This window comes from Miniopterus schreibersii (assembly GCF_964146895.1).
Source record: "Miniopterus schreibersii genome assembly, chromosome: 5".
NCBI classification, from domain to species: domain Eukaryota; kingdom Metazoa; phylum Chordata; class Mammalia; order Chiroptera; family Miniopteridae; genus Miniopterus; species Miniopterus schreibersii.
This window is the reverse complement of record NC_138106.1, coordinates 46,293,962-46,318,494: the sequence shown is the minus strand read 5'-3', so window position 1 is coordinate 46,318,494 and position 24,533 is coordinate 46,293,962. Positions and strand designations below refer to the sequence as shown.

At 48.6% G+C, this 24,533-nt stretch overlaps 1 protein-coding gene across 1 annotated transcript in view; it reads right to left on the bottom strand.

Moving 5' to 3' along the window:
- HEG1 (heart development protein with EGF like domains 1) overlaps nucleotides 1–23,183 on the bottom strand; it is a gene marked incomplete at its 5' end in the record, with an annotated part of 78,076 nt that extends 54,893 nt beyond the window's left edge. The window contains one exon of the mRNA XM_081137616.1: nucleotides 22,859–23,183. Coding sequence (XP_080993742.1) covers nucleotides 22,859–23,183 — 325 coding nt within the window. The remainder of the gene's footprint in view (nucleotides 1–22,858) is intronic.
- Between the last annotated feature and the right edge of the window lie 1,350 nt (nucleotides 23,184–24,533).

Genomic DNA, 24,533 nt, shown 5'->3' with positions numbered 1-24,533 from the left:
GATGACAGTCTAACTGCTGACTTTCCAACAGCAACCATGGAAGCCAAAGGACAGAGGGTGAATATTTTCAATGTGCTGAAAGAGAAAAATCTAGAACTGAATACTCTGCAAAACTATCTTTGAAAAAAATCTTGAGATTATGTCTCAAAATAGAAACATTTCAGTCACATTTGAGTTTATCAACCACATCCACTCAGGGAAATTATGGAGAATTTATTCCAAGCAAAAGAAAAACAATCCTACATGAAAGCTTTGAGATGCAAGAAATAATGAGCAAAGAAAACGGTAAATGTGGACATAAATCTAAAGAAATAGTGGGTTTATAAAATAATTTCTCACTTGTGGGATTAATAAAACAAGACAGAGCATATCCTGGATAACAACAGCACATAAATTGGGAGGGGACTATCGGCATTGCACTGTAGGAGAGAGGTAACTAAATTGTATCAACAATGCATTTTAAAGTTCCTCAATCTGACCCTAAGGAATTGAGATTGAGTCTCTCACTTCTGAATGGCATAGCTTGAAATAATACAAAATTTCCATTGATGGAAATCAATGAATATTGCCTAAAACCAAAACAAACCAATCAATCAATAGCAATAGAAGCCTGTTATTTAGAAATATGAACATAATTACTAAAATAATCAGTTAAAAGGATTGAAAGTGGTTGATTCTGGGAAGCAGAAAATGATGATAGTACGAGTGGCCAGGGTTTCAATAATAGCTTTATAAAACATATTTGATCTTAATACTATGTATAAGTTTGATAAAAATGAATATTAAATGTTTTTAAAAGTTGAACAACAAACTGGGGTAAATGTCTCCAGTGCATGATAAAAGTTTAGCATTCTTAATACATGAAGAACTTTTTCACATTCCTAAGGTGTACATCTCATAGAACATGACTGTGTGATCCACAAAAGGAAGTAAGTAGAGAATAAATATATGAAAGTATTGTTGGAAAGAAATAAAATACAAACTAGAAAACACCTTTTAAAATTTTTATACATCTACTTTTCCTATCAAATTGGCAAAGATTAAAAAATTTATAATATCTAATGTCATTGCAGGTATAGAAAATGAACATTTGCTACTGTAGGTACCTGAAATATAGGAGGGACCCCTTAGAAAGTATATGGTTATCTAACTACTATGTTGTATACCTGAAACTAATACAGAATAATATTGAATGTAATCTGATTAAAAAAAATTTTTAATGAAAAAAATAACAAGAAAACGGACATTTGCATACGATGTTAGTAAGAATGTCATGGGCACATTCTTTCTTATGAGAAATTTCAAATCCATTGCAAAAGCTTTAAAATGGGCCTGTATTTTGAACTAGAAATTCCATTTCTGGAAATTAATTCCAAGGAAATTATTAAAGAAGCACAAAAAGTTTCAGGCATAAGGAAGTTTATCACAGCATTGTTTATAAAAATGAAAATTGGAAAGAACCTAAATTTCTGCAATGGGGAGTTGGTTAACTTAATTATGAGAAAATAAAATTTTAAAGAACTGACCAAAATATATTAATGCTCACCCTCTACTGTTAAGTGAAAACATAAATTACAAAATAGTATGGATCATATAATCTCATGTTATTTAAAATACATCTGTTAGCCTGGCTGGCGTGGCTCAGCGGTTGAGCATCAACCTAGCATCCAGGAGATCTCGGTTTGATTCCCAGAGCACACACCCCATTTGTGGGCTCGATCCCCAGCAGGGGGAGTGCAGGAGGCAGCCAATCAATGACTCTCTCATCACTGATGTCTCCCTCTCCCTCTCCCTCTCCCCCTCCCCCTCCCCCTCTCCCTCTCCTTTCCTCTCTCTGAAATCAATAAAAATACAGTTAAAAAAAATCTGTTAAAAAAAAATGCATCTCCCAAGAAAAGGAACAAAAAAGGTTGGTATCTTGGTATCTCCGGGTCCAGAAGCCACCTTGTAATGGGCTTTCTTTGGTCCTCAGACCTGCCGGGAAGGTAGGTGAAGGCTTCAGACTTAAGTATAAAGTTGGCTCATGCAACTTGCCAGTAAGACAGCGTGTGGGTTTGGGGTTTAGTAACATTTCTGAAACGTAAGCAAGTGAGCGGCCTCTGACTGCTCAGCTGAAGGACTGAGGAGTTTACTTATGTCTGGGCCACCTGGCCTCTAGATTATCAACTTCTCTCAGCACCAGCTGTGGTCTCAGCTGGTGGCTGATGAAGGCGAGGTGTCAGTGACCATCTCTCCAGCGCAGAGGTAAGACACACCCCTGGTTAGTGCTGCCCCTGCCGGGCCCTGGGCTGGCCTCAGAGACCTGCTGGTGTGTGCTGCCACCTCCACCCTCTTCCCCCGGTCACGGTGCCACGCCTGCCTAAACTGGTCAGAATTTTTTTTTGGCCCCCTTTATCTAGAGATCTTTCTCTTTCTTCCCCCAGGAACACAGGAGGCAACCTAAAAAGTCACTTGCTTTACCTGTACCTTGTGAATCAGTGTTCCCTATGCAAAGGTCCTCTCATCTAGAAGGAAAAAAGCCTGCTTCCTGCTCCATGCCTGCATCTAGAAATTCATTTCTTAGTAAGACCAGCAGTGGTAACACACTGACTGTGGTTAAAGTCAGGCTGTCTGGGTGAGACTTCTGGCTCTACCTCTCACATGCTCGATGACCTTAGACAAGACACATAATTTCTCTGGGCCTTGGCTTCTTCATCTGTAAAATGGGGACAGTAAGAGTACCTACCTTACTGGACTGTAACAGTACACGCATGTGAGAGCTCCCAGTAGTATCTGGTACATGGGACATAGTGAGTGCTATATTCATTGTAACTATTCAATGGATTGAGGTCTATCCGTTTTTAACACACAAATGTGGGGATGGTTTTGGCAGGCACTGCCCACCAGTCATAGCCCAGCTTTCCAATCCTTCTCTGGGCAGCAGGTACGAGGTGAAAGCCCCTGTACCATGCAGGCCCCCAGCCTTCCTGGAAGTGAGGCGTGCATCCTGATGAAATACCGAGGCTGGCTAAGCGGCTGCTGGGGCAGCTTGTGCCTGGCTCTAGCTCTGCACCATGACACCCTCCTGGCAGGTGCAGGAAGAACTTGGGGCACACGGTGACCACCTCTGGCATAAGTCCCTGATGTCACTGGCCTGGAGTTCCAAAAGAGCAGTGTCCCACTGCCCCCAGTTTAACTCTGGATGTCCCCCTACCTCGTATACTGCCCCTGAACTATTCCTGAGATGAGGGATTAACAAAGCAGGCAGGCTGAAGCAGGCAGCACCCAGCCCACCCGCTGGCACTTGAGGTCTCAGGTGACTGTGAACATCCCAATGCTTTCCACCCCTCCGCGCTATATCTCGGGGAGAATGATGGGTCGAATGCTGAAACAGTTACTGAAGTCAAAGGCCAAATCCTTTCAGAAGCCCCAAGCTGCTTAGGGCTAGTACAGCGGAATTTAATTTGTGGTGTGGCTCCCCATTCAGCACAGGTATAAATGCTGAGTGGGAGGGTAAGTCAGAGCAAAGTGGACAGGACTGAACAGGGACCTACCACAAGCAGGGAGAGGTCTCGGGGACACCTGCTCTTCCCCTTGGTGAAGAAGAGAAATGGCCCTGGAGAAGTGGGAAGGAAAGGGATGCTTCAGGCTGCAGAGCCCGGGGCCAGACGGGGAGTGAGAAGAGGCTGTGCCCCACCAGACACTTAGGGGCAGATGCTAAGATAGGTGGGGCACCCTGAGGCTCAGCAGAAGCTGGTGCTCCTCACCTCACCCATCCCTCTCCCCTGATGGTCAGAGACAATTGCTCAAACTCCCCTCAGAGCCTGTGGCAACTAAGCCACACCAACCAGCCTCCTATTGGAGGTTACAAGTCCCAATTTCCCAGGTATCTTCTGAGCCGGAAATACCATCCTTCCCTCTGCACTCAGCCCCCTGTGTCACACCATCACTTTCCTTTGTTACCATAACTGGAGATTAAATTAACAAGACAGTTTTATTGCTTTGCCTGCCCCCCCCCCATGACAACTTCCACTTCTGTAGTGTCTTAATGTTCCAAAACATCTGTTTGTGAACCGACATCATCAGGGACACTAGCATAGGCCAGGAATAGGATTTCCTAATTAGCAGCTGCTACAGAGTCAACTCCTTGTCACCCACCCATCCCATGAATGGGGGTTTCTCAACTTGCATTGTTCCTGAGCAGTGGAGTGGGCGTGGACAGGGAGTGCACTGTGTCATCCAAAGAGGCAATTTCCTCCCAGAGGGCAGGGCGCCCCCACGCAGCTTCAGCGGGCCATGTGCCAAGTGCTGCCAGCCACGATTTGATCTTGGGTTTCTGGGGCACAGAGTTGAAGCACCAGCCTTTCTTCCCATTTCCCTCTCTTTAGATTCAGATTTCACCACCACATACTAAGTGTTTTCTGATTTAATGCGCATGTCACCGGTCAAGTGGGCATCAAGGGGAAACTGAGGGGCAGATGATTAAGGGATTATTCAAGGCCACATGCTCAGCAGCAGAGAGAACCAACCTGTACCCAGGTGTCACTCTAGCCCACCCCAGCTTACTCTATGACTCTGCCTTAGCTACAAGACTGCACAAGAGGACTTCTGAATTAGCCTCAGTGTCAGAGAGCAGTCTTATGAACAATGAAAATAAGGGTAGGAAGAAAGAGCAAAGGCAGGATGAAGGACAAGTGTGAGGGACAAGAAAAGCCTACTTTTGAAATGTGAAGTTTGGGGTGAGGCTGGAACTCCCAAGCGGAAAGGTCTGACAGGTAGTTAAACACTGGGGACTATGGATTAGAAGGAAGGACAAGGAGATGGCATATGAAGGGTCACGGACTGAATTAAGGGGAAACTTGAATCTGGACTGTGGAAAAGAGCCAGTGAAGAAGACACACGTGACGAGGGAAGGATGGGACAGAATTAAAACCACGGGTCAGGAAGGTGGTAAGTGCTGGAATGCAGCAGAGAGAGGCCATGGGTACCAGGCCTATAAGAAAAGTCATCAACCAAAGTCCCAGGACTTTCCAGAATGATCCTTGATAGATGGAAGATGAAGCAAGACTGCTAGGAGATATGGCTCATGAGGGGGAGGCTCTGGAACAGTAAGACACTGACCCCCAGCTGCAGAATTCCCATCCCGGCCTCCCGCTTAGAGCTCTCCCGGATCTCCACTTGGGAACCTCTTACGAGAGCTGTTCTTTGTACCAGCATGGATCTTGTATTTATGATGGTGGGTTTCTTTGTAATTTTTAAATATTTCCTTAAGATTCAATTGCTCACATAGGGAGGGGAGAAGACTTTTTTAAATAAATAGACTGTTAGCCCCCTCTCTTTTTAATTCCCCTTTGGGTACTGAGGGGGGGGGTTGGTGTAAATCACAAGAGGAGCTGGTTATTGTCCACAGGAACTTTACGGAGAATTAAATTACACTCCTATTCTCAGAGATCGAGTAACGAAATCCCACCTATTTTCAATCTGCAAAGCACTGTTCATGGGATAATTTCAGGGCCCTCCATTAACCTGTTAGATCCTGACATTCTGGGTGGCAGGCAGAATAGGAATTCTTACCCCATTTCACCGAAGAGAAGGCTGAGGCTCAGTACTAAGGTCACCTTCCCAGGATAAGCCAGAGAAGAAGTGGCAGGGTAGAGACTAGAGCCAGCTCTTTCATTCGGTGTCTTTCCTAATTAACCACCCATATGAAAACCAGTGAGGACTGAGCTCAGCCATCTCTTCCCTAACTAACGTGTGGTGTGCAGCCTGCTTCACTAGCAGCACCCACAGTGCTTTGGATCGTTCATTCCGGCTCAAGCTGGGAAACTGGCTGGGTTGTCTTGGGTGTCCCACCCCTCTCCGAAGGTGAACTCCACCATAAGGCACTATAGCAACCAACTAGTCTGACCCTCAGATGACAGGACTGGACTCCAAGAGGGGCAATAACAGTCCAAAATCCACAATATAGCCAGTGAGTGGCATTTATGAATTTTAAAACAAGTTTATTTTCATATTCCTTAGGATGGCTATTATAAAATAAGGAAAAGAACAAGTGTCGGCAAGGACGTGGCGAAATTGCAAACTTCTTGCACTGCTGGTAGAATGTAAAATGGTGCAGCCACTGTGGAAAACAATTTGATGGATCCTCAAAAATTTAAACATAGAATTACCGTAAGATTCCCCTGCTAGGTATATACACAGAAGAATTGAAAGCAGGGCCCTGGTTGGTGTGGCTCAGTTGGTTGGAGCATCGTTCTGTAAACCAAAAGGTTTTGGGCTCAACTCCCAGTCGGGGAGCGTACAGGAGGCAACCAATCGATGTTTCTCTCTCACATTGATGTTTCTTTCCCTCTCTCACTCTTAAATCAATAAAATAAAATTTAAAAAAGAATTGAGCTAAAGGAGTTCATTACCACCAAACCAGCACTACAGGAAATGTTGAAGGGTCTTCTTTAACAAGAAGCTAATGAACAAAAGAATCTGATGAACTAAATAGATCCAGAGACACTGACGCTCATATGTAACAGACGATCATATTTCAGAGGAAAGAGGGAAGGGGGGTGGAGGGTGGGAAGAGATTAACCAAAGAAGCTATATGCATAACCCGTGGACACAGACAATGACGGGGAGAAGGCATGGGGAGGGGGTGGGAGTGAGGTGGAGGGGGTCAATTGGGGGGGGGAATGGGACACCTGTGATACTTTCAACAATAAAGATTAAAAAAAAAAAAAAAAAAGAATTGAAAGCAGAGAACCAAACAGATACGTGCACACCCATGTTCACTGAAGCAGTATTCACAATAGCCAAAGGGTAAAAGCTACCCAAGTGCCCACCAATGGATAGATGGATAAACAAAATGTATTTATATCCAATAGAATATCATTCAGCCTTAAAAAGGGAGGAAATTCTGACATATGCTACAACATGGGGGAACCTTGAAAACATTATGGCAAGTGAAATAAGCCAGGACAAATAACGTATGATTCTCTTTGTATGAAGTACCTAGATTAGGCAAAATCATAGAGACAGAAAGTAGAATAGAGATTAGCAAGGGCCGGGGGAGGGAGGAATGGGGAATCATTATTTAACAAGTTTCTATTTGAGATGATGAACAATTCTGGAAATGGATGGTGGTGCCATTTGTACAACACTGTGAATGTGCTCAATGCCAGTGACTTGTACACTTAAAAATGGCTACAATGGCCCAGCCAGGCACGGCTCAGCGGTTGAGCATCGACCTGGGATCCAGGCGATCGGGGTTCGATTCCCTGTCAGGGCACATGCCCGGGCTGTAGGCTCGATCAATGACTCTCTCATCATTGATATTTCTACCTCTCTCTCCCTCTCCTTTCCTCTCTCTGAAATCAATAAAGATATTAAAAAAAAAAAATACTAAAAATGGCTAAAATGGTCAATTTTATATTTTGTATATTGTTTTATATATGTATATTTACTGAGTATCAATCCCACACAAGACAAAGTAGAGACTCAAGGAGCTTACCGCTTCCAAGAGAGCTGACCGGTGTCAATAAAGACATCCCCCAAAGCAACTGGGGTGTGGGGAGTGGTCTAGCACCACAGAGGATGCCCTGAGAGTTTGGAAGGTGTAGGGCTGAGACCAGAATCCCACCTGCCCTTCCAGGCTTCGGCCCTTTCCTCCAGATCATGCGTTCATCCCAGGAATCCTCTCAATGAGGGGGATTTCAGGCCGGATGGCCAGGGGTGGGATATTTTGGGGCACACAGGAACCCTGGGGGTGTGAGGGCAGGTGGCTGCGACCTCACCAGAGAGGCAGCCTCCTACTCAGCTGGCTGCTCTGGACTGTGTTTGGAAACGCTGCTGCCGGATGTCATGATTCTGGGTGGAGGGCGTTTAGGAGCCAAATGAGTTTGTGTGAACAAAAGACTCAGCCCTTGATCTGAACTGTCCAGGGCTCATGGGGAGTTTCGTTTCCTTCCTTGTTCTTGCCCTGAAAGGAGAGGCCCTAAGAAAAACCATACACATTGAGAAGTGTTTGGACTTGAGATCCGATGAGCTGATTTAAAAAAAAAAAAAAAATTCCCCTGGAACAGCCTCTAGATATGAAAAGCATAACGTTTACAAGACACGTTACCCTCCCTCCCTGTGAGACGGCCAGCTTTTGTCCAGCTGACCATCCTCCGGGGAGAAAGGCAGACCAGCAGGCCTGGCCTCTGACCCAGGGATCTGCTGACCCGAGTCGGGGGTCAGGCTCTCAGAAATGGAATGGCCCCTGCGGTGGCCTGGGGGCGATGAGGGAGGCTGCGTTCCCTGGCAGGAATGAAAGATGAAGACCTTGAAGTGACCTCAAGCTTTAGAAATGATTCTACGGGTTTAAAAAAAGAAGAAGAAAAAAAACTTGAGACAAAGCCCTAGGGTCCAAAGTCAGAAGATTCCCGTTCAATTAGCTAAGTAAACAAAACGGTGCCGGGGTGCCTACCTGGTTTCTAAGATGTGTCTACCCTTTGCCTCCCTTTTCGTTGCCCCCTCAGCCTCTGAAAAGGAAACACCCAGCAGAGGGGCTGAAGAGGAGCCTCAAGCCAAGGGCAGCTCCCTGTGGCGCCTGGAGGTGAAGGTGGGGCAGCCAGGACGGGGAGTGGGCAGCCCTGTCTCCCGCTGTCACCCGAACATTCGATCACACCCAGAGAGGAAGCCTGGTGGCAGGGCTCCACCTAAGGAGGCCTGCCAGGTTAGCGAAACAATAAAAAGGCAAGGAAAAACATCCTGGTTCCGAGGAGGAAGGGGGGAGGAAGGGCAGGAAGAGGGGCCTCCTACCGGGGCGGCGAGGGCGGATTTAATGAGATGTGGCCCTGGGCTTTAAACACCCCCTCGGCCCTGGCGGCCGAGTTTTTATAAGTTCAGCGGTTAATTTAATCTACAGACCCGTGTGAAGCGGCCCAGGACGCTAAGGAAATTATAGAAACATCATTTGTCTGGAAAGTTTACAGCGTCCGAAAACATATGCAGTGGAATGGCGTTGCAGCACAAAGGGCCTGAGGCCTGCACTGGGGGGGAGCATGGTCACTGCTGTCACTGCCCCTCACAGGCCAGGGTGCTCACCGAGGGCCCCCCAGGACCCTCCGGGCTTGGATAAGAGCTATTTAAAGGGATAAATTAGTTTACTAGTAGACTTTTACAATTAAGATCGGGAAACCTGACACTCAATTCAAATATAACCAATACTTTAAAAATCAGTTGTACAGCATAGCCAGTTAAGAAAAAGAGATAAAACAGAGGGAGGAAAAAGGAAGGAGGTGAAAAGAGAAATGAAACAAAAGGGAGAAACTTGCAGAGGGAGGGAGAAATAAAGCTAGGGAGAATTTTAAAAAGCAGACGCCACCACATAGGGTAACTATTATTATCACTACACCAGCCCAAGCGTGGGTGGCATTTGCTCCCTGCAGGCACCACGCTAAGCTGTTCACAGGGATTGTCCCTTAATCCTCGCAACAGCTCTAAGAGGTAGGTGTCATTGTCGTCTCCGCTTTTCTGAGGTATAGTGAGAGGAAGGAAGTTGCCCAAAGCTGCGCGGCACAGAGTAGAACAGGACCCCAACCCAGGTCTATTTGATTCCAAAGGAAGTCCAATTTTAAAAAAGACAGAAATAGAGAAAGAGTAAAGGATGAGAAAGAAAAGAGCAAAACAAAGGCCAACAGCTTCAAAAACAGCAGCATCTTCAGACAAGGAGAGCCAGGGAGCACAGAGGCGACTGACCCTCCCGCAGGCCGCCTGACCCACGCGCAGGCCCCCGACGCGCAGGGAGCATCACCTCCCCACAGCCCGCGCGGCTCCCGTCCACGGCGGTTACCTGCGCACAGGATTCAGAAGGGGGACGGAAGAGAGGAGGGAGTCGATGGTGATCACACATGAGTAAGAAAAGGCAAGGCAAGGACGGCTGGGGTTTTGAATGTGCGACAGAGAGATGGATGGGACCATTAATAACCAAAGGGAAGCTGGGCTATGGAGGAGGAAGGGGTGACATGTCTGCATTTAAAGCCATCATCTGTTGTGTGGAGGTCTGGCAGGCCGCTGAAGGTGGAGAACTGGACTTCTGAAGAGAAGCAAGTTCTGAGAACCACCCCATCAGGGAAAACAGGTGAGGCCATGCGCAGTCTCCTCTCCACCCCTTCACCCCTGCTGCCCTCCCCACCTGGAATACCCAGCTAGCCTCCCCCTTGGCCTTCTGGCAAAATCTGACTCATTTCTCACAACCGGCTCCAAGGCCACCACTTCCAATAAGTCTTTCCCAGAGAGACCTCTCCCTCTCGGCTATTGCTTTACCTTGTTACACAATTATGACTTATTTGATCACATTTCCATGTCCTTGTGAAAGAGTGACTCATCGGAGGGGCTCAATAAATGTTCACTGAACTGAGCTGGACGTGGAAGGCCAACGGCAGGACTGTGAAGAACATCCCAGTTGGTGGGAGGGAGAGGAGATGGGAAAGAGTTCATGGCGACCAGAGGTAGCTGAGAGGACAGAGATGAAGGACTGAAAAAGGCCACTGAGATTGCCTAGGATGGTCTCCCTCTCTCCGCCTCCTCTCCAACTTTCTACTCACCCTCCCGCATCTACTTTCTTCATGAAGCATGGTCATGCCCATGTGTTTTAGGGAGTGTTAATGACGAACACGCACACAGCATGTTACTAAGCTTGTCCGTGTGGATTAATTCGTTTTACCCCAACAAAACACTGTGAAGTGGACAGAACTAGAATGATCATCCCCATTTTACAGATATGGACACAGGCTCAGAGATGAAATGCCCTGCCCAAGGTTCATTGTATTATAACTCAAATTGCTTGCTATGTCCACATTTAACTTTTAAAAGACGGCATTTAAAAGACAGCATCATACAAACTCCATATATTTTCCAGGATCAACTGTACAAATAATGGTTTCTTTCCTTTTGCCTGTAAAAAAGAACGTATATGCTTAGGTTTCTGAGTATTTAACCTTTAAAAGACGGCACTTAAATTCCGTCAGCATTTAAATTCGGCCAGCGGGACCCACTCCTTACCGGGAACTAAAGTGCCCTTTCATCAAATAAAGGTTAAAAGTGCTTTCGCAGTCATAATTATATTTGCTGTGCTTCAAAAGCCTTGTTAAGGAAGCAAAACAGATATTATGATCCCCATTCTTAACACGAGGAAAGTTAAGACCCAGAGGCATTAGGTAGCTGCCCAAATGCCACTGAGCTAGAAAGTGAAGGGGTTAAGACCAAAAGTCCTCTGACCTTAACAGAGCTCTTGAGCCACCACTGGCACCTCCCTTCCCTAACTCTTCCAGCAGCTACAGACAGACAGCAGCCCTCCATCACCACCGAGGCGTGACTGTACTATAAATAACTCCTAACAAACCACAGGAATTCACCTATCCAATGGGTATGATCCTCTTCAAAGAGGTCCCATTAAAACATATTTATTCCAATAATGCTGATAGCTCAAGCTGGTTTCCAGAATTCTCTAATATTCAATGGAGCCTGCAGACTATTCTCTTGAGTTTCCTGAATTTTCATCCCTTGATAATGGATGTGGATTATTTTAGAGATAGACAAAAATTCAAAGCCCAATCCAGTGACTGATGCAGGAGGTGGAGATTGGTGACCCCATTTGGGATCCAGAAGGAGGTTTCACTGCAAAGAAACACTAGTGAGTTGCTTGTGGGCCACTCCCTGGCTCTGAAGGTAGCTTCCACCTTCTTCAAATGCTTTTTAGGCTTGTGCCAATAACCTGCAAAGGTTCTGAGCAGAAGGGGAACACTCACTGGCCACAAAGGTCCCAGCATATTGATTTTTAAAGCTTATTATTTTGTAGCAAACCTGTCCCATACTGTTTTTATTGAATGCTAACTGCTTCATGTGTGTTAAGCTGGTCTCCTCAGATGATTACAGGTGTGGCACTTACTTGTTCTAACTTCAAATCTTGCTCTTTCCTCTCTGCACCTGAAGCTAAGGACAAAGAGGAAGTTCTAGGGATACCGAGGGGTGAGGTTGGCAGGGTTCCAGGGTGAGGAAGGACCAGAGGTCCTTGGAAGGTGGACTTGAACCTTTTACATTCATAACTTGACCCCTGTTCAAGAAGCCTGGAAATGGAGTGGGTGCTGTCATCAATGCAGTGGTTCGGATAAATGGGCATCGGTTTCAGTGGCATCATCATTGCCAATGTTTGCAGAGCTCTCCTACCCAGGCACTGAGCAATCTGCTTGACAGGCGTACATGACACTTACATTGCCTGAGTAGGGCCTACTGATAGCCTATCTGACAGATGAGAAACTGGTGGCACAGGGAAGCCGGATAACCTACCAAGTCCCATAACTGGTAAGTGGCACTGCTGGGATTTGAACTGAGCAGTCTGGCCCCCATGCCAGGTCTGTGACTGCAAAGCCAGCAGGGCTCTTATCCACACCTGGGCAAAAAGGTGATCCCTGAAGTCTCACCACATAGCCTCACCTGAGTCTACAGGAGTGAAACTCGTCCCCAAGTTGAAGCTGTTTCGGTCTCCTCCTGCGATACAGATAAGGAAATAGGAGTGGTTTTCAATACTGGCCTAATGTAGGATAATCACTAGTCACGACTTGTGCAAAGAACAACATCCCACCAGATTACAACCAGGCATCTTCCCCTGCATTCTCGCTACTCCTTCCTCCAATGTGACTGCTTCAGTTCAGATGGCCCAGGATGGTGGAGGACCAACTGGAGAGCTTGACCTTGGCCTCTGGCCTCTTCTCATCACTCATCTTCCTCTTTGGTCTTCATTTTCCAACTTAGCAAAGACTCTAAGTAGAAACTTGTCACACTTATCAGATCCATCTCCTTGCCTTCAGCAGCCCAACTCCTTTCCAGCACAGGAAGGTAGAAGCCCCTGTTATTCAGGGTCTCCAGTAAGGTCAGAGCCTCCCCTCAAGCCCCAGCAACCGGGAACACAGAGCCTGCCAGCCACACCACCTCACCTGCGAGCTTTCCTCAAATACTCTTACATGACAGGGAACCCAAATGGTTCTATGAAGCACAAGTACCCCAGAACCAAAATATTAAAGAAAAAAAAAAAGTGTCAATTTTTAACAGCTTCTGTAGCCTTGGCAGGTGGTCTCGCCAGCTCCTGATGACAGGAGTCCTAGGCCACGTGGTGGTGTGGGCGATGCTGCAGTATCACCTGGGCAGCTGAGGTCACAGGTTAGACAGGTGCTCCCTGGGCTGAAGCCTGTGCTAGGGACTAGGGAACAAAGATGAATAGGATCTGGTGCCTCCTCCCAAGGAGCTGAAGGTCTAGCCAGCTCGCAGGTGTACCAGCAGATCCTACGTGAGGCCCTTTACCTCATCCCGCACACAGGCTCTCATAGCTCCCAGACCCTGAGCTCAGAAGCAAGGTGTGTCTCCTTACACGTCATGCCAGCATCAGGGAAGTCGGGAGATTCACAGGATAAAGATGGACCCTCTCAGGAATGGAGCTTTTAGCATGGGGAGGACCATCCCTCCCCTTCATAATGAAGAAACGGAGGCCCAGAAATGGACCTGATTTGCTCTAAGTCACACTTTGGCAAAGTGGCCAAGCCAAAACTTGCCCTTTTGGACCAGCTTTCACCTCCAGCCACGCCAAGTCACTGGAGTGCCATTTCCACCCCCAACTGCAGCTCTGACTGTCACGACGACAGCTGTGAAATTGCTTCACTGGTTTCCGGCACCTCTCCAGGACTACCTAAGTCTTCAAGCTGGTTGGAAGCGTCCTGATTTATCAAATAATCTCCCAATCTAAGGTGACCTCAAGTTTTGCATTGTGCCCTGAACAAAGAGGCCAAAAGTTTCTGAGCACAAAGTGAAATTTACTGACTCTGGCTGGAAATCAACCAGGGAAGATGAGGCCAAAGAGTGGGAGCTCTGGAACGAAATGGAGAGCCTTCTCTTTCCTCATTTTGGAAATATGCTTTTCCATCATTTAATGAATTAAAAGGGACCTTTTAAGGTCCCTTTTAATCCTGAGTCAAGAATTCTCAAAATGTTCTTCTAGACCCAAAACAAAAATCTAATTTTCCCCATTACTCCACAATTTAAAGGATCAATTACTGCCAAGGAAACGGGTCTAATTTAGAATGATGCAGGTCCCTGTGGCATTCTCTTGCCCCATCCCAAATTTTGCATTCCAGTTCCTTCTGAAACACTGTTTGCCTTCTGCCTGGCCACTCTGCCTAAGCACTTTGCCAGGCTGCCTCCCTGCCCAGATGTAGCCACCTCGACGCATCTATGGAGAAGAGCTTGCCAGATTCTCCAGAGGAACCCACTTCCATCAGCAGTGTCCACCAAGCTTCCTATTCACCTCACACCCTGCAGTCAGGCACCCACAGAAACATCTTCTCTTCAACCTGCCTCGGACCAGAGGAGGAGGTGGAGCCCGAGGAGCTTCAGGAGATGGGGTTAGCAGAGCAATGCTGTGATTGCCCCCCTCCCCCGCACACACAAACCACTAGCAGAAGATACCTGGATGAAAAAGAAAGGCAGGAGACAGGTGCTCAGTTTTAATCAAAATGCCCGGTGACAAACAGGGCACAGTAAGATCTATAAATTCATACAGTGCTGCTGGGAGTATAATTTGGAACAATTCTAAGGGACCACTGGGTAGTCCTGCCAGCATCTTAAAATTTTCCACATCCAAGAATTGATACTAGGCCAATAAACAGGTACAAATACAAAAACTGATGCACAAAGATGTTTATCACAGCATTATTTATGATAGTGAAAAACTGGAAACCGTCTATATATCCAATAAATAGCTAAAAGACAAAAAAAGTTATGGTATAATGGAACAGCATCTATTCTGGATATTCACATGGATATATAAAACTTTATATTCCACATAAATGAGAAACAATAAGAGTTGTTAATGTTTTAGCTCTAACTGGTTTGGCTCAGTTCTGCTGAATGAAGGGTCCCAGGTTCGATTCTGGCCAAGGGCACGTACCTCAGTTGCAGGCTCGATCCCCAGTCCCGGCTGCGGGAGTAACCAATCGATGTGTCTCTCTCATATTGATGTTTCTCTCTCTCTCTCTCTCTCCCTTCCACTCTCTCTGAAAAGCAATGGAAAAAATATCCTTGGGTGAGGATTAAAAAAAAAAAAATTAAAAAAAAAAAGAATTGTTAATGTTTTAATGTACTTCTAGCAGTTGGAATGTAGGTAATATTTTATTTGTTGTTTTTCTGTTTAACTTCCAAATTGTATGACAAACGCATAAAACGTTTATAATCAGGAAAAAATTAATGTTATAATCTTTTAAAAGCAAAGATGACCATACAGTTTGGAAATACCAAAATTTGAGCACTTTATCCTGAGCCTAAGTCAAAAATGTCACCTCACAGCCGCACTGTTGACTGATGGCAAGCCAGGCTTCTCTGGGCTGAGGGTCCCGGGTCTGGCAGGGGTAACAACTGTCAGGGAGGAGGGGTCCTGCTTGAAGGGAGAAGCTTCCTCGCCCTCTGACAGTTCCTGGGCCAGTGAGGGAGGAAAGAACCCAGTAAGAAAGAAGCAAACACTTCAGACACGTACATCCAAACCCTTGACGCCAGAGATCGTCCACCGTGCCCCAGTCCAGTATCGCGGACCCCACCCTACCTCAAGCAAGGATGCAGGCCTCTGCTCCAATGGCAGGCCCTGCCCTCTCCCCCACCCAGAGAAGAAGACCGTCCAGTCCACTGTCCTACTCCTTTTGGGAGTAAAGCAAGAGGAAGGTATTGAGTAGCCTACCCTGTGTTTTGATGATACAGGAACATAAGAATAGCTCAGTCAGAAAGATTACTGCAAGCATGCATTCCTCTCTCCACCACCAACTTTGACATCTGGACCCATTTTCTCTTTCAGCAACCACCATGAGTTCTTACCATGGGCCAGGCACTGAACTAGCCCTGGCTTCCCACCTTCCCTTCCTCTGGTCTTCCCACAGTCTACTCTCCACATCCCTCCTCAGCTAACACCCCTCCAATGGGACCCAGAAGAAACTGACCTCCTTCCTTACTGCAGTTCTCATGGCAACTACATGATCTCCCTTCTCTCCAGTCCTGAAACATCCAAGCTTGTTCCAGCCTCAGGGCATTTGCACTGGCTAGGAGGCTGGTTCTACTACAGGCAGGGGGACACCATGTGCCTAGTCTCCAGGATAGGAAAGAGTCTGACATGTATAAACAGTTGTCTGGTGTTAGAAGAGGGGCGTGGAGAAAGATGAGGCCTGAGGGTTGGCAGGGTCGGATCCTGTGGACCTTGCATTCCAAAAGGGAATCTGGATTTTATTCTAAGTACAATGCAAAGTCCTTGGAGAGTTTACAGCCCAAGAGTTAGGTGACCTGAATTACATTTTAAGAAGATCACCTGGGCTTCTGTGAGCATGGATTAGAGGGAGAGCAGCAGTGCACACAGAGAAAACAGAAAAGAGTAGTGCAGATGAAGGCAGATTTGTGATATACTCTAGAAAGAGAATCTACTGGAGTGGAAGGAAGGAAGGAAGGAAGGAAGGAAGGAAGGAAGGAAGGAAGGAAGGAAGGAAGGGGGGGGAGGAAGGAAGGGAGGAGAGGGTGAGAAAAGAACGGAGGATAGGTTTTAGGCTTATTTTTTAAGCAACTAAGTAGATGATGTTGCCAATTTCTGACATGGGAAGAGTGGGAGTTGACAGCAGGTTTAGGGGGCGGGCATCAAGGGTGCTGGTTCTCGCTGACCTGCCTCTTTGGTGTCACTGCGTCCAGAGAAGTTAACATCTGTGGTCTCCCGCGCAGTGAGCAGCCTTCCTCCTGAACTCTTACAGGCTCCCCTAAACCTCTCAGAATCAAGTCCAATGGCTTTTCCGCACCTCATACCCCTCCCATCTCCCTTTCCTTTTAACTTGGATAGTGCCCAGATGAGATAAATCCCGACAGATACACATTAACCTACATGTACCTTCACAGACCGTCACATTCTAGGCATAAACCGTGGGCTATATTCAAACCACCTGCCAACCCCCAGCCAGGTCCAAACTGCCCAGCCCTCGCTGTGCCTTCGGGATGGCCTGGCTCCTCGGCTGGCGCCACCTCCTCCCCCACTGGCCACACTGGAGGTTCTCCACCCAGTCAGAGGCTTCCTCTTCTCCTGTGGCTTCAACCCCTCCAGGCTGACTCTGGCCCCGACTTCCCAGTTCAGTCCCACATTCTCAACTGTCCACAGACACTTCCACTGAGACATGCTGCAGTCTTGAATGTGAAAGCCCCAGGAACTCAGGCAGACTCTGATGGTAAACCGGTGCCCCTCCACTCTCCTGGCATCCCCACAGCCAGGCGGTCACCAGGTCCTCCTGCCTCACCCTTGCATAGCTCCTTTTCAAGGTCCACCACCCCCATTCTAGCCCAGGCCGTTTTCAGTCTTTTCCTCCCAATGTATTGATACAATGCCTGCCAGCATTCGACATTTCTGCAATAACTGCTGGCTCTAGTAAGGGCAGATCTGTACATGGTTCAGCCATGGCACCCCAGCACCAAGCACAAATGAACAACTAACAAGCAAATGACACTGCTCCTTCCCCAAAAGCCACCAGGGGCTCCTCAATGCAATGCGATAACAACAAATGCCTTCAACAGGCCTCTGAAGCCCTCCACCATGCGCACTAATGCTCCTTTCTAGTCTTGTCTTCAATGACTCCATTTATTCCAGAGCCTAACTAGTTTCCCCAAGTCCTCTCCTTGCCCCAACCCCACCTTCCTGGTTGTTGACTGCCTCCATTTTAAAAGTCTTGAGCTTTTTAATACTTGGGATTTTGCTGGTGCCAGTACCCCCCCGCCTCTGTCTACCCACACCCCACTCCACTCCTTCCTTGTGTCTGAAGTCTCCCCGGACTCCCGCCCCCAGCAGCCTCTCACCGCTGCGTCTGCTGTCAGCTACCCCCATCACTCCTCAGGTCGGCACGCGCTCTCGACGTTCTCCGGTGAATCACCAGTGCATCGTTCCAAAACGCTCCACGCTCCCTGGGAGCACCGCACCCTCCACGTCACGTGGCACAGCCTCCTCGCACACAGAAGGGGCTCTGTAAGTATTTCCTGATTTACAAATCAGTCAAATGTGACACAGCCTGAGACATCTGCTGCACTTCAGCAAAATAAGAGGAAAGAAGACAGCACAGAAACATCTCTGTTTCTATGTAAGATGGACGGTGAGGGTAGAAGGGGGCATAGATATTAAAAAGAAAACAATTTTACAGGACCTGAATAGGGGCGCCATTTAACATCTCCTCCTACTGAGGAGGAATGTATAACAACTGCCTCACAACATCAGCCATGTTCCCAGGAGAGAGCCGGTTAAGAACATCACCGATGCATTTTCGTTTTTTTGATAATTAACGTAGCTACCTCTGGCAACAATAACCTATGGATTGGCATATAAGTAGGGCAAAATTCAAATCTCTCTATAAAATACCATTATATAAGTATATATATGTGTGTGCACACACACACGTGGTCTTGTCTTGAGCAATTAAAAAAAGGTTTTTTTTCTCTCTACTCTGCAGGTAGTCCTCACTGCCACTGCCTCTGCTCATCCCATCCCTCACCCAGCCTTAGTCCCTACTCTCTAAAAGGGGCATGAGCAAGGGACCGGAGAGGAGAGGGAGGGTGATGCGCTGGAGAGGATCTTGGAGATTAGAACAATCCTCACCCCATTTTACCAATGGCTGCATGATATTGTGAAAAATCCAAATCAATTTGGCCAAACTGATTTAAATTCTGCCTCCTCCATTTACTGTGTGTTCTAACTTCACCAGGTCTCAGTTTTCACGACTGTAGAAGGAGAAATAATACCTCTCACAGGATTCACTGGGATGAGGAAAGGAAAGCTCCCATCACAGGTAGGTGCTCAAAGGCTTGAAGTCCAAAGAGGGACCAACAGCAATCTCCTTCCCTACGACTCTTCAAAGGGAGAGACATTTGTTACAGCTGAAACCCACCGTTTATATAAAAGAGGCCTGGGGGCAGAGGGAAGCCACCGAAGAAGGCAATAAGTGGCTCATGAGAACTCAACTGCCGTCCGTTCTCTGCTTTCTTTCTGAGCGACTCTGAGACTAGTCAACTCCAAGAACTGTTTCCAGCCAGCTGGGCAGGGCTGCTGGAAGGCGCAGGGGATCACTGAGCGGGCAGAGGCTCCTTCCCCAGCTCCCCGGGACAGGAATGCAGTCACTGTCCAGCTGGGCATCAAACACCTTTCATTCTCCCTCTGCCCACACCACTCAGCTCCTGGGCACAGAACAGCAGTTCAGCACCTGCACACATGCCGAGGGAAGCAATAAAAGGGTTTCTGCCAGGTTAAAAGGATGTGGCTTTTAAATACACAGGCATGGAGAGTCCCTTTCCCCACATCCCTCCTCCTATTTGGGACACCCTCCATCAAAGCAAGCAGGCGTCTCAGGAGTCCCCCCCCCACTTCCCCCAGTATTGGCCAGGACAGAGATGGCCAAACTCCTGGAGGAAAGCCCCTCTCCCTTCCCTGCGGGGCTGCCTCTTGCCCAGCCTGAGTCTTCACTGCCCTGTGTACTGGGTTTCCCAGCAGCTAAAGTTAAATGAAGAAGTTGGCCCACAAAGTTACAGCAATTCAGGCGACAGCTATGTAACAGCCCAGAAGGGACAGGCCCATAGTGTTTCCTTTACTCTAGGGAGTTGCATTTTTCTAAGATTATTATTCCTTGGGCTGGCTGCTCAGCTACTCAGGGTCATTTCCCTTTTGGGTGGGAAAGTTCTTTTCTTCTGCATTGATTTTCATTGTGACTTAAGCCTTTTTTTCCCCCTCTCATCTACAGATCTCACAATTAATGTATGGCCTATAAATTGCAAAAATCAAGGCATATAAAAATCAGCTTAAAACTGTGGTTTAGAAGCCCTGAGTTGTTAAAAAAAAAAAAAAAAAAAAAAAGCACACACAGAGAAAAAACCCTCCAGGACTTGTCATCCTCTCTATCTCCTCTGGCTAAACTACCAGCAACAACTTCACCTAAACAGCCTGCAGGTCACAGGTGAGAGTAAAAGCTTAACAGTGGCGTTGGGGTGGGGGACTGCTGTCCTGGGTCTTGCAGTCTAATGCAGGCCAACAACCCACAGACACAATGCAAGTGCGGTTACTTAATAGTGAGAACCTTGGACTCTGTCAAGAGGAAAAGGGCAAGAAATGGCTCCAGGGAAGAAAAGGACATCTCTAGTCCCTGCTGCTGACGCCCATGTATTTGGAAGCCCAAACCACAAGGGCCAGGGATGCACTGACCACAAGCATCCCTGCAGCAGAAGGGGCTGCAGGCAGTTTCCACAACAATCAAATGAAACACATTATTTCTAAGACTTGGGCTCATTACCAGCAGGAGGGAGCGCCTCCACAAACACAAAACCGTTGGTGTACAGCCTGGACGGCCATCTGTCAGGGTGCTGAGACGGCAGATACACATGGGACACAATGAGGACCAGAGGGTCTCAGGGGAGCCTTTCCAGCGTGGAGACTTTGCTGCCTTGGGAGAAAAATGACTGTACCTTGTGATATAAGGTAGCCAATAAAAAAGGGTCCAAAGAAAATCCTTGGCGGTTATTAAGAAACTCAGACTCACTGAAATCATGCAATGCTGGCTCTTTTGTTCTTTCTTTTCCCCAGTAAGTGGCATTGTTTGAGCCACAACCAGAAAACAAGCACAGGTCATGCCTGATGCCTCAGTCATGTTAGTAGCTTCTAGCGGTTTTCAATAGGTAATCAATTTCCTCTCTTCTAATCTCGGGTTTCTAACATGGCAGTTGGCATGCAGCCTTATATCAGCCGACCAGCAGACTCTCCTTGGGCGGTCTTCATGGGGGCACCAGAAGAGAACCTCTTAGGAAAGAGAAGTTTTAGACTACTCTACCTCCTGCCTGCCTGCTCTCTGGGACTCTCACGTGCATTCCTCCAGATCTTGAGCACCTGAAGTCTCCATCGCTCTCATCTCCCAAAATGAATCAAACTGGGAAGGTTGTAACATCAAGGCTGGCAGTGTCATCTGACGAACTGTGAGGAAGGGTGGGTTACTTAAGGCAGAAGGGAGTCCCTGACTAGCAAAAAAGATCAGCCCCAATTCTTACCTGCTGAGTCCCCGAAGCCAGTTTCCCTCCACTGCCCCTCTCCCTGTAACCCCTAGCTCTCTCTGACTAACCCCTAGCTCTCTGTGAGGCAGGGATTCCCAGCCATAAGAAAAGGAAGAAGATCCAGGTGCCAGCTTCATCCAGCCAGAGCCCCCCACCCCCACCTTCCTGCAAGGCATCATCCCTCCTACCCATCCCCTAAGAAGATCAGGGCCCAAGCTAAGAAAGCCTGATTACCAGCCTGAGAAACCTGCCTTCAGTTCCTGGGTGTCTCCTCTGGCATGGCATCACTCCCCTGCACTCCACTTTCCATTTAGAAAACTCACAAAATGCTCCAGTGTTCCTTAGTTACTTTTCTAGTGCAAGAAAGCCAGGAAATGTTCTCCTTTACATTCTTAATTCCTTCCCGTGGAACTTAAAACAATGTGTGTTGGAAGTCACTGTGGGTGTGTTCCCAGCAGGTCTTTTAAAGTGTCTTTCTCCTCTCCCTTTCCTTACTGTAGCTCAGTTTCTCAATCTTGTGCCAGTAATTTAGAAATTCACAAAGGCAAGGTATTTTGCAATGATGGGAGTACTACTGAATATGTTTAGTTTTTAATAGGGGATCTGATTTTTTTTTTAAACTTCTTTTTCTTATTACAGGAAGCATCCCTAGGTTCAACAAAGCAAACTAATTCCTATACCACAAAGTTTGTGTGATGCGAGAAACTCAAATGAAGCATCGACTAGGACGATGAAATCTTCTCAACCTTTACCTGAACCCCAAATCCTCGCCTAGCGTTACAAGCAACCCTGCTTCCCTGAGAGAGCGTATGTATGCCCTGTGTCGCTCACAGGAAGGCACCGGCTAACACCACCACATTGCTGACTTTGTTCAAAGCACTTTCCATTCTTTTTACTTTCATTTTGTCACATCATCACTAGGAGGCTAGGAGGAACAGGGATCATTACTTCCATATCACAGATGGAGAGACAGATCTAAAGAGGCGACATTCCCAAGGTCACACTGGTATCATGGTTGAAATTTTGCTCAGTCTTTAGCATTTCTCCCAGACCTAAAGAAGGAAACTGGATCAGAAGGACAGGAGGAGAGTGGGCAGGTCCCCTGAGCAGGTCGGGCAGTGGCTATGTATGAAAGGAAAGGGGAGGAAAACGCTCAGGGACGGTCCTGTGCCAGCCTTTGCCTCGCAGGGGTTCGATCTTGCAACTCCCCCCCCCCGCCCCATCCCCCCAGTCCCTCTGCTTTCAGAGTGAACCAGTACAGTATTTTGTTTCCAGTTACATCCTTTGTCATTTACAATATCCTAAGGACTAGAATTCTTTAAAAATCAGTTCTTTATATCTGAAAGTCAGGCTCTGTGCCTGGAGCGGCTACTTCTTTATCTATAGGAAAAGAATGGAATTGGGGACTGAACAGGCCGGACATCATCACTCGGAGAGGTGGCAGAGGCGCTTTGGAAGGTTTGGGATTTTTCTATTTTCCTTTTTTTAAGGGGGGGAGGGTGTATGTGGGTCCAGGGTACACCACGGGAGGTAAGTTTTCTTCCAAGGGGTGGGGGAGAACAGGACGGTCACACCCCCCAGTCCAGCGGCCGGCGAAATGGTCTCGGAAGCCCACCGCGCGCGCTCGCCGCCCGCCCGCCCGCAGGGTGCCGCCGACGCACAGGTCAGCGGAGCCCCGCGCGGGCCGAGCGGCTCCGAGGGGCCTAGGGCCGGGATGCGGCCCCGCGGCGCCCGCGCCCCTGCCCGAGGCCCGCCCCCGGCTCTCACTCACCCGCGCTCCCGCCTCGGGGCGCCCGGCCCGAGGGTCCCGGCCGTGCGGCGGCGTCCGGCGCCGGGGCCGTCCGGTTGGGGCCGGGGGGCGCGGGCCCGCGGCGCTCCGGGGGCGGCGTGGGCGGCGGCGGCTGCAGCTCGCGCTCGGGGCCGGGCTCGGGCGGCCGTGCCAGCCCCGCGCCTGCGGGAGGCGCCCCGCTCGGCTCGCGGCGGGCCGGGGCGGGCGGCTGGCCCCGCGTCCCGGGGGCGGCCGGCGGCAGCAGCAGCAGCAGGAGCAGCGGCAGCGGGAGCGGCGGCGGCCACCGCGAGGCGCGCGGCGAGGCCATGGTGGCGGCGCCCGCCCGGGTTCACATGCCCGGCTCGCGGGGCGGCCGCGCGGCGGCCGCGGGTGCGAGGGAAGCTGGCGGCGGGCGCGTGTAGGGCCGGGGAAGTCGGCGAAGTGAGGCTGCCAGCGCAGTCCCCGCCTCAAAAGTTGTGGGGAGCCGCGGGGGGGCGGCCGGGGGCCGCGCGGGCGCGGCGGAGGCGGCCCCGGCGCCGCTGCATGCTAATTAGCCGGGCGGGTCGCGGGCGGGCGGCTCCTCCGCGGGTTGACATCACCCGCCGCGCGCGGCCGGCCCGGGGCGGGGAGAGCGCAGGAAGGGGCGGGGGCGGCGCCGCGGAGCCGCGGGCTGGGACCACGCGGTGACAGCCACAGAGCCGGTCAACTTTGACACACACACACAGTACTGCTTTGCATTTGGAGAAAATTTAGAAAAAACCGAGTCATCCGAATCAGGAACCAGGATTTCCCAAGTCCTTAAATGCACGATGAATCGGTGAAAGCAGGTACTGGGCGGTGTAATTAGCACGAACTAGATTTTACAAAGTGCTTCCATTTGGGACAGAAGTGGAACCTGTGCCCCTCCGCCCCACACCGTGAGGTCACGGCCCCTTAGGCATTTGAAGTGTCCCCCCTGCCCCGCCGCAGCTCCCGGCCCGGGGCCCGCGCTGGGTTCCCCGCTGCCAAGCCTGACGCCTCGCCCCGCGGCCAGGGCGGGAGTCATCCTTCACCGCGCCCTCTCCAGCCTGGATCCCGTCCCCATTCGACCACTGCCTTTGGCTCGCACCAGAGTTCTGCAAAAATGTCACCACCAGGACACCCAAACAGGCCGCAGGGAAAAGAAAACTGTGAAATCAGGCGCTGCTAGGACAAACTCAATCGGGAAAACGGCTACAGATTGCGTATTCGACAAAAAGATGCACCAAAAAATCACTGTATTTTAAATGAAAACCTTCACGGGAGAGATTCAAAGATTTGATGTAAACAGATTTTCCTGGTAAATGAGTCCCTTATGTGTCCATCTCCCCTCCCTTCCCAGTAAATAAATGATAAAACGTCTAAATGTTAAGGCTGCAAGCCTCTTCATTTCTAGGTGAAGAAAGAGGGGCTCAAAATGGAAAAGAACTTGCTCAAGATTCTGAAGCTAGACCCAAAGATTAAGGGATTTTACCTATAAATGACCATGTGGCAGCATTAATTCTGGTCCCATTATTCAGAATTTGCAATAATTCAGACAATGTCTCAACTGAAATGAAAACTGGCGCTCCTTGAAGAGCTCGGCAGTTCCTTTGGGGCCCCTGTATGAGCACCAGATGCTCAGGAAACTCTGAGTTTCCCTTTCAGGCCTGTCTCTCCA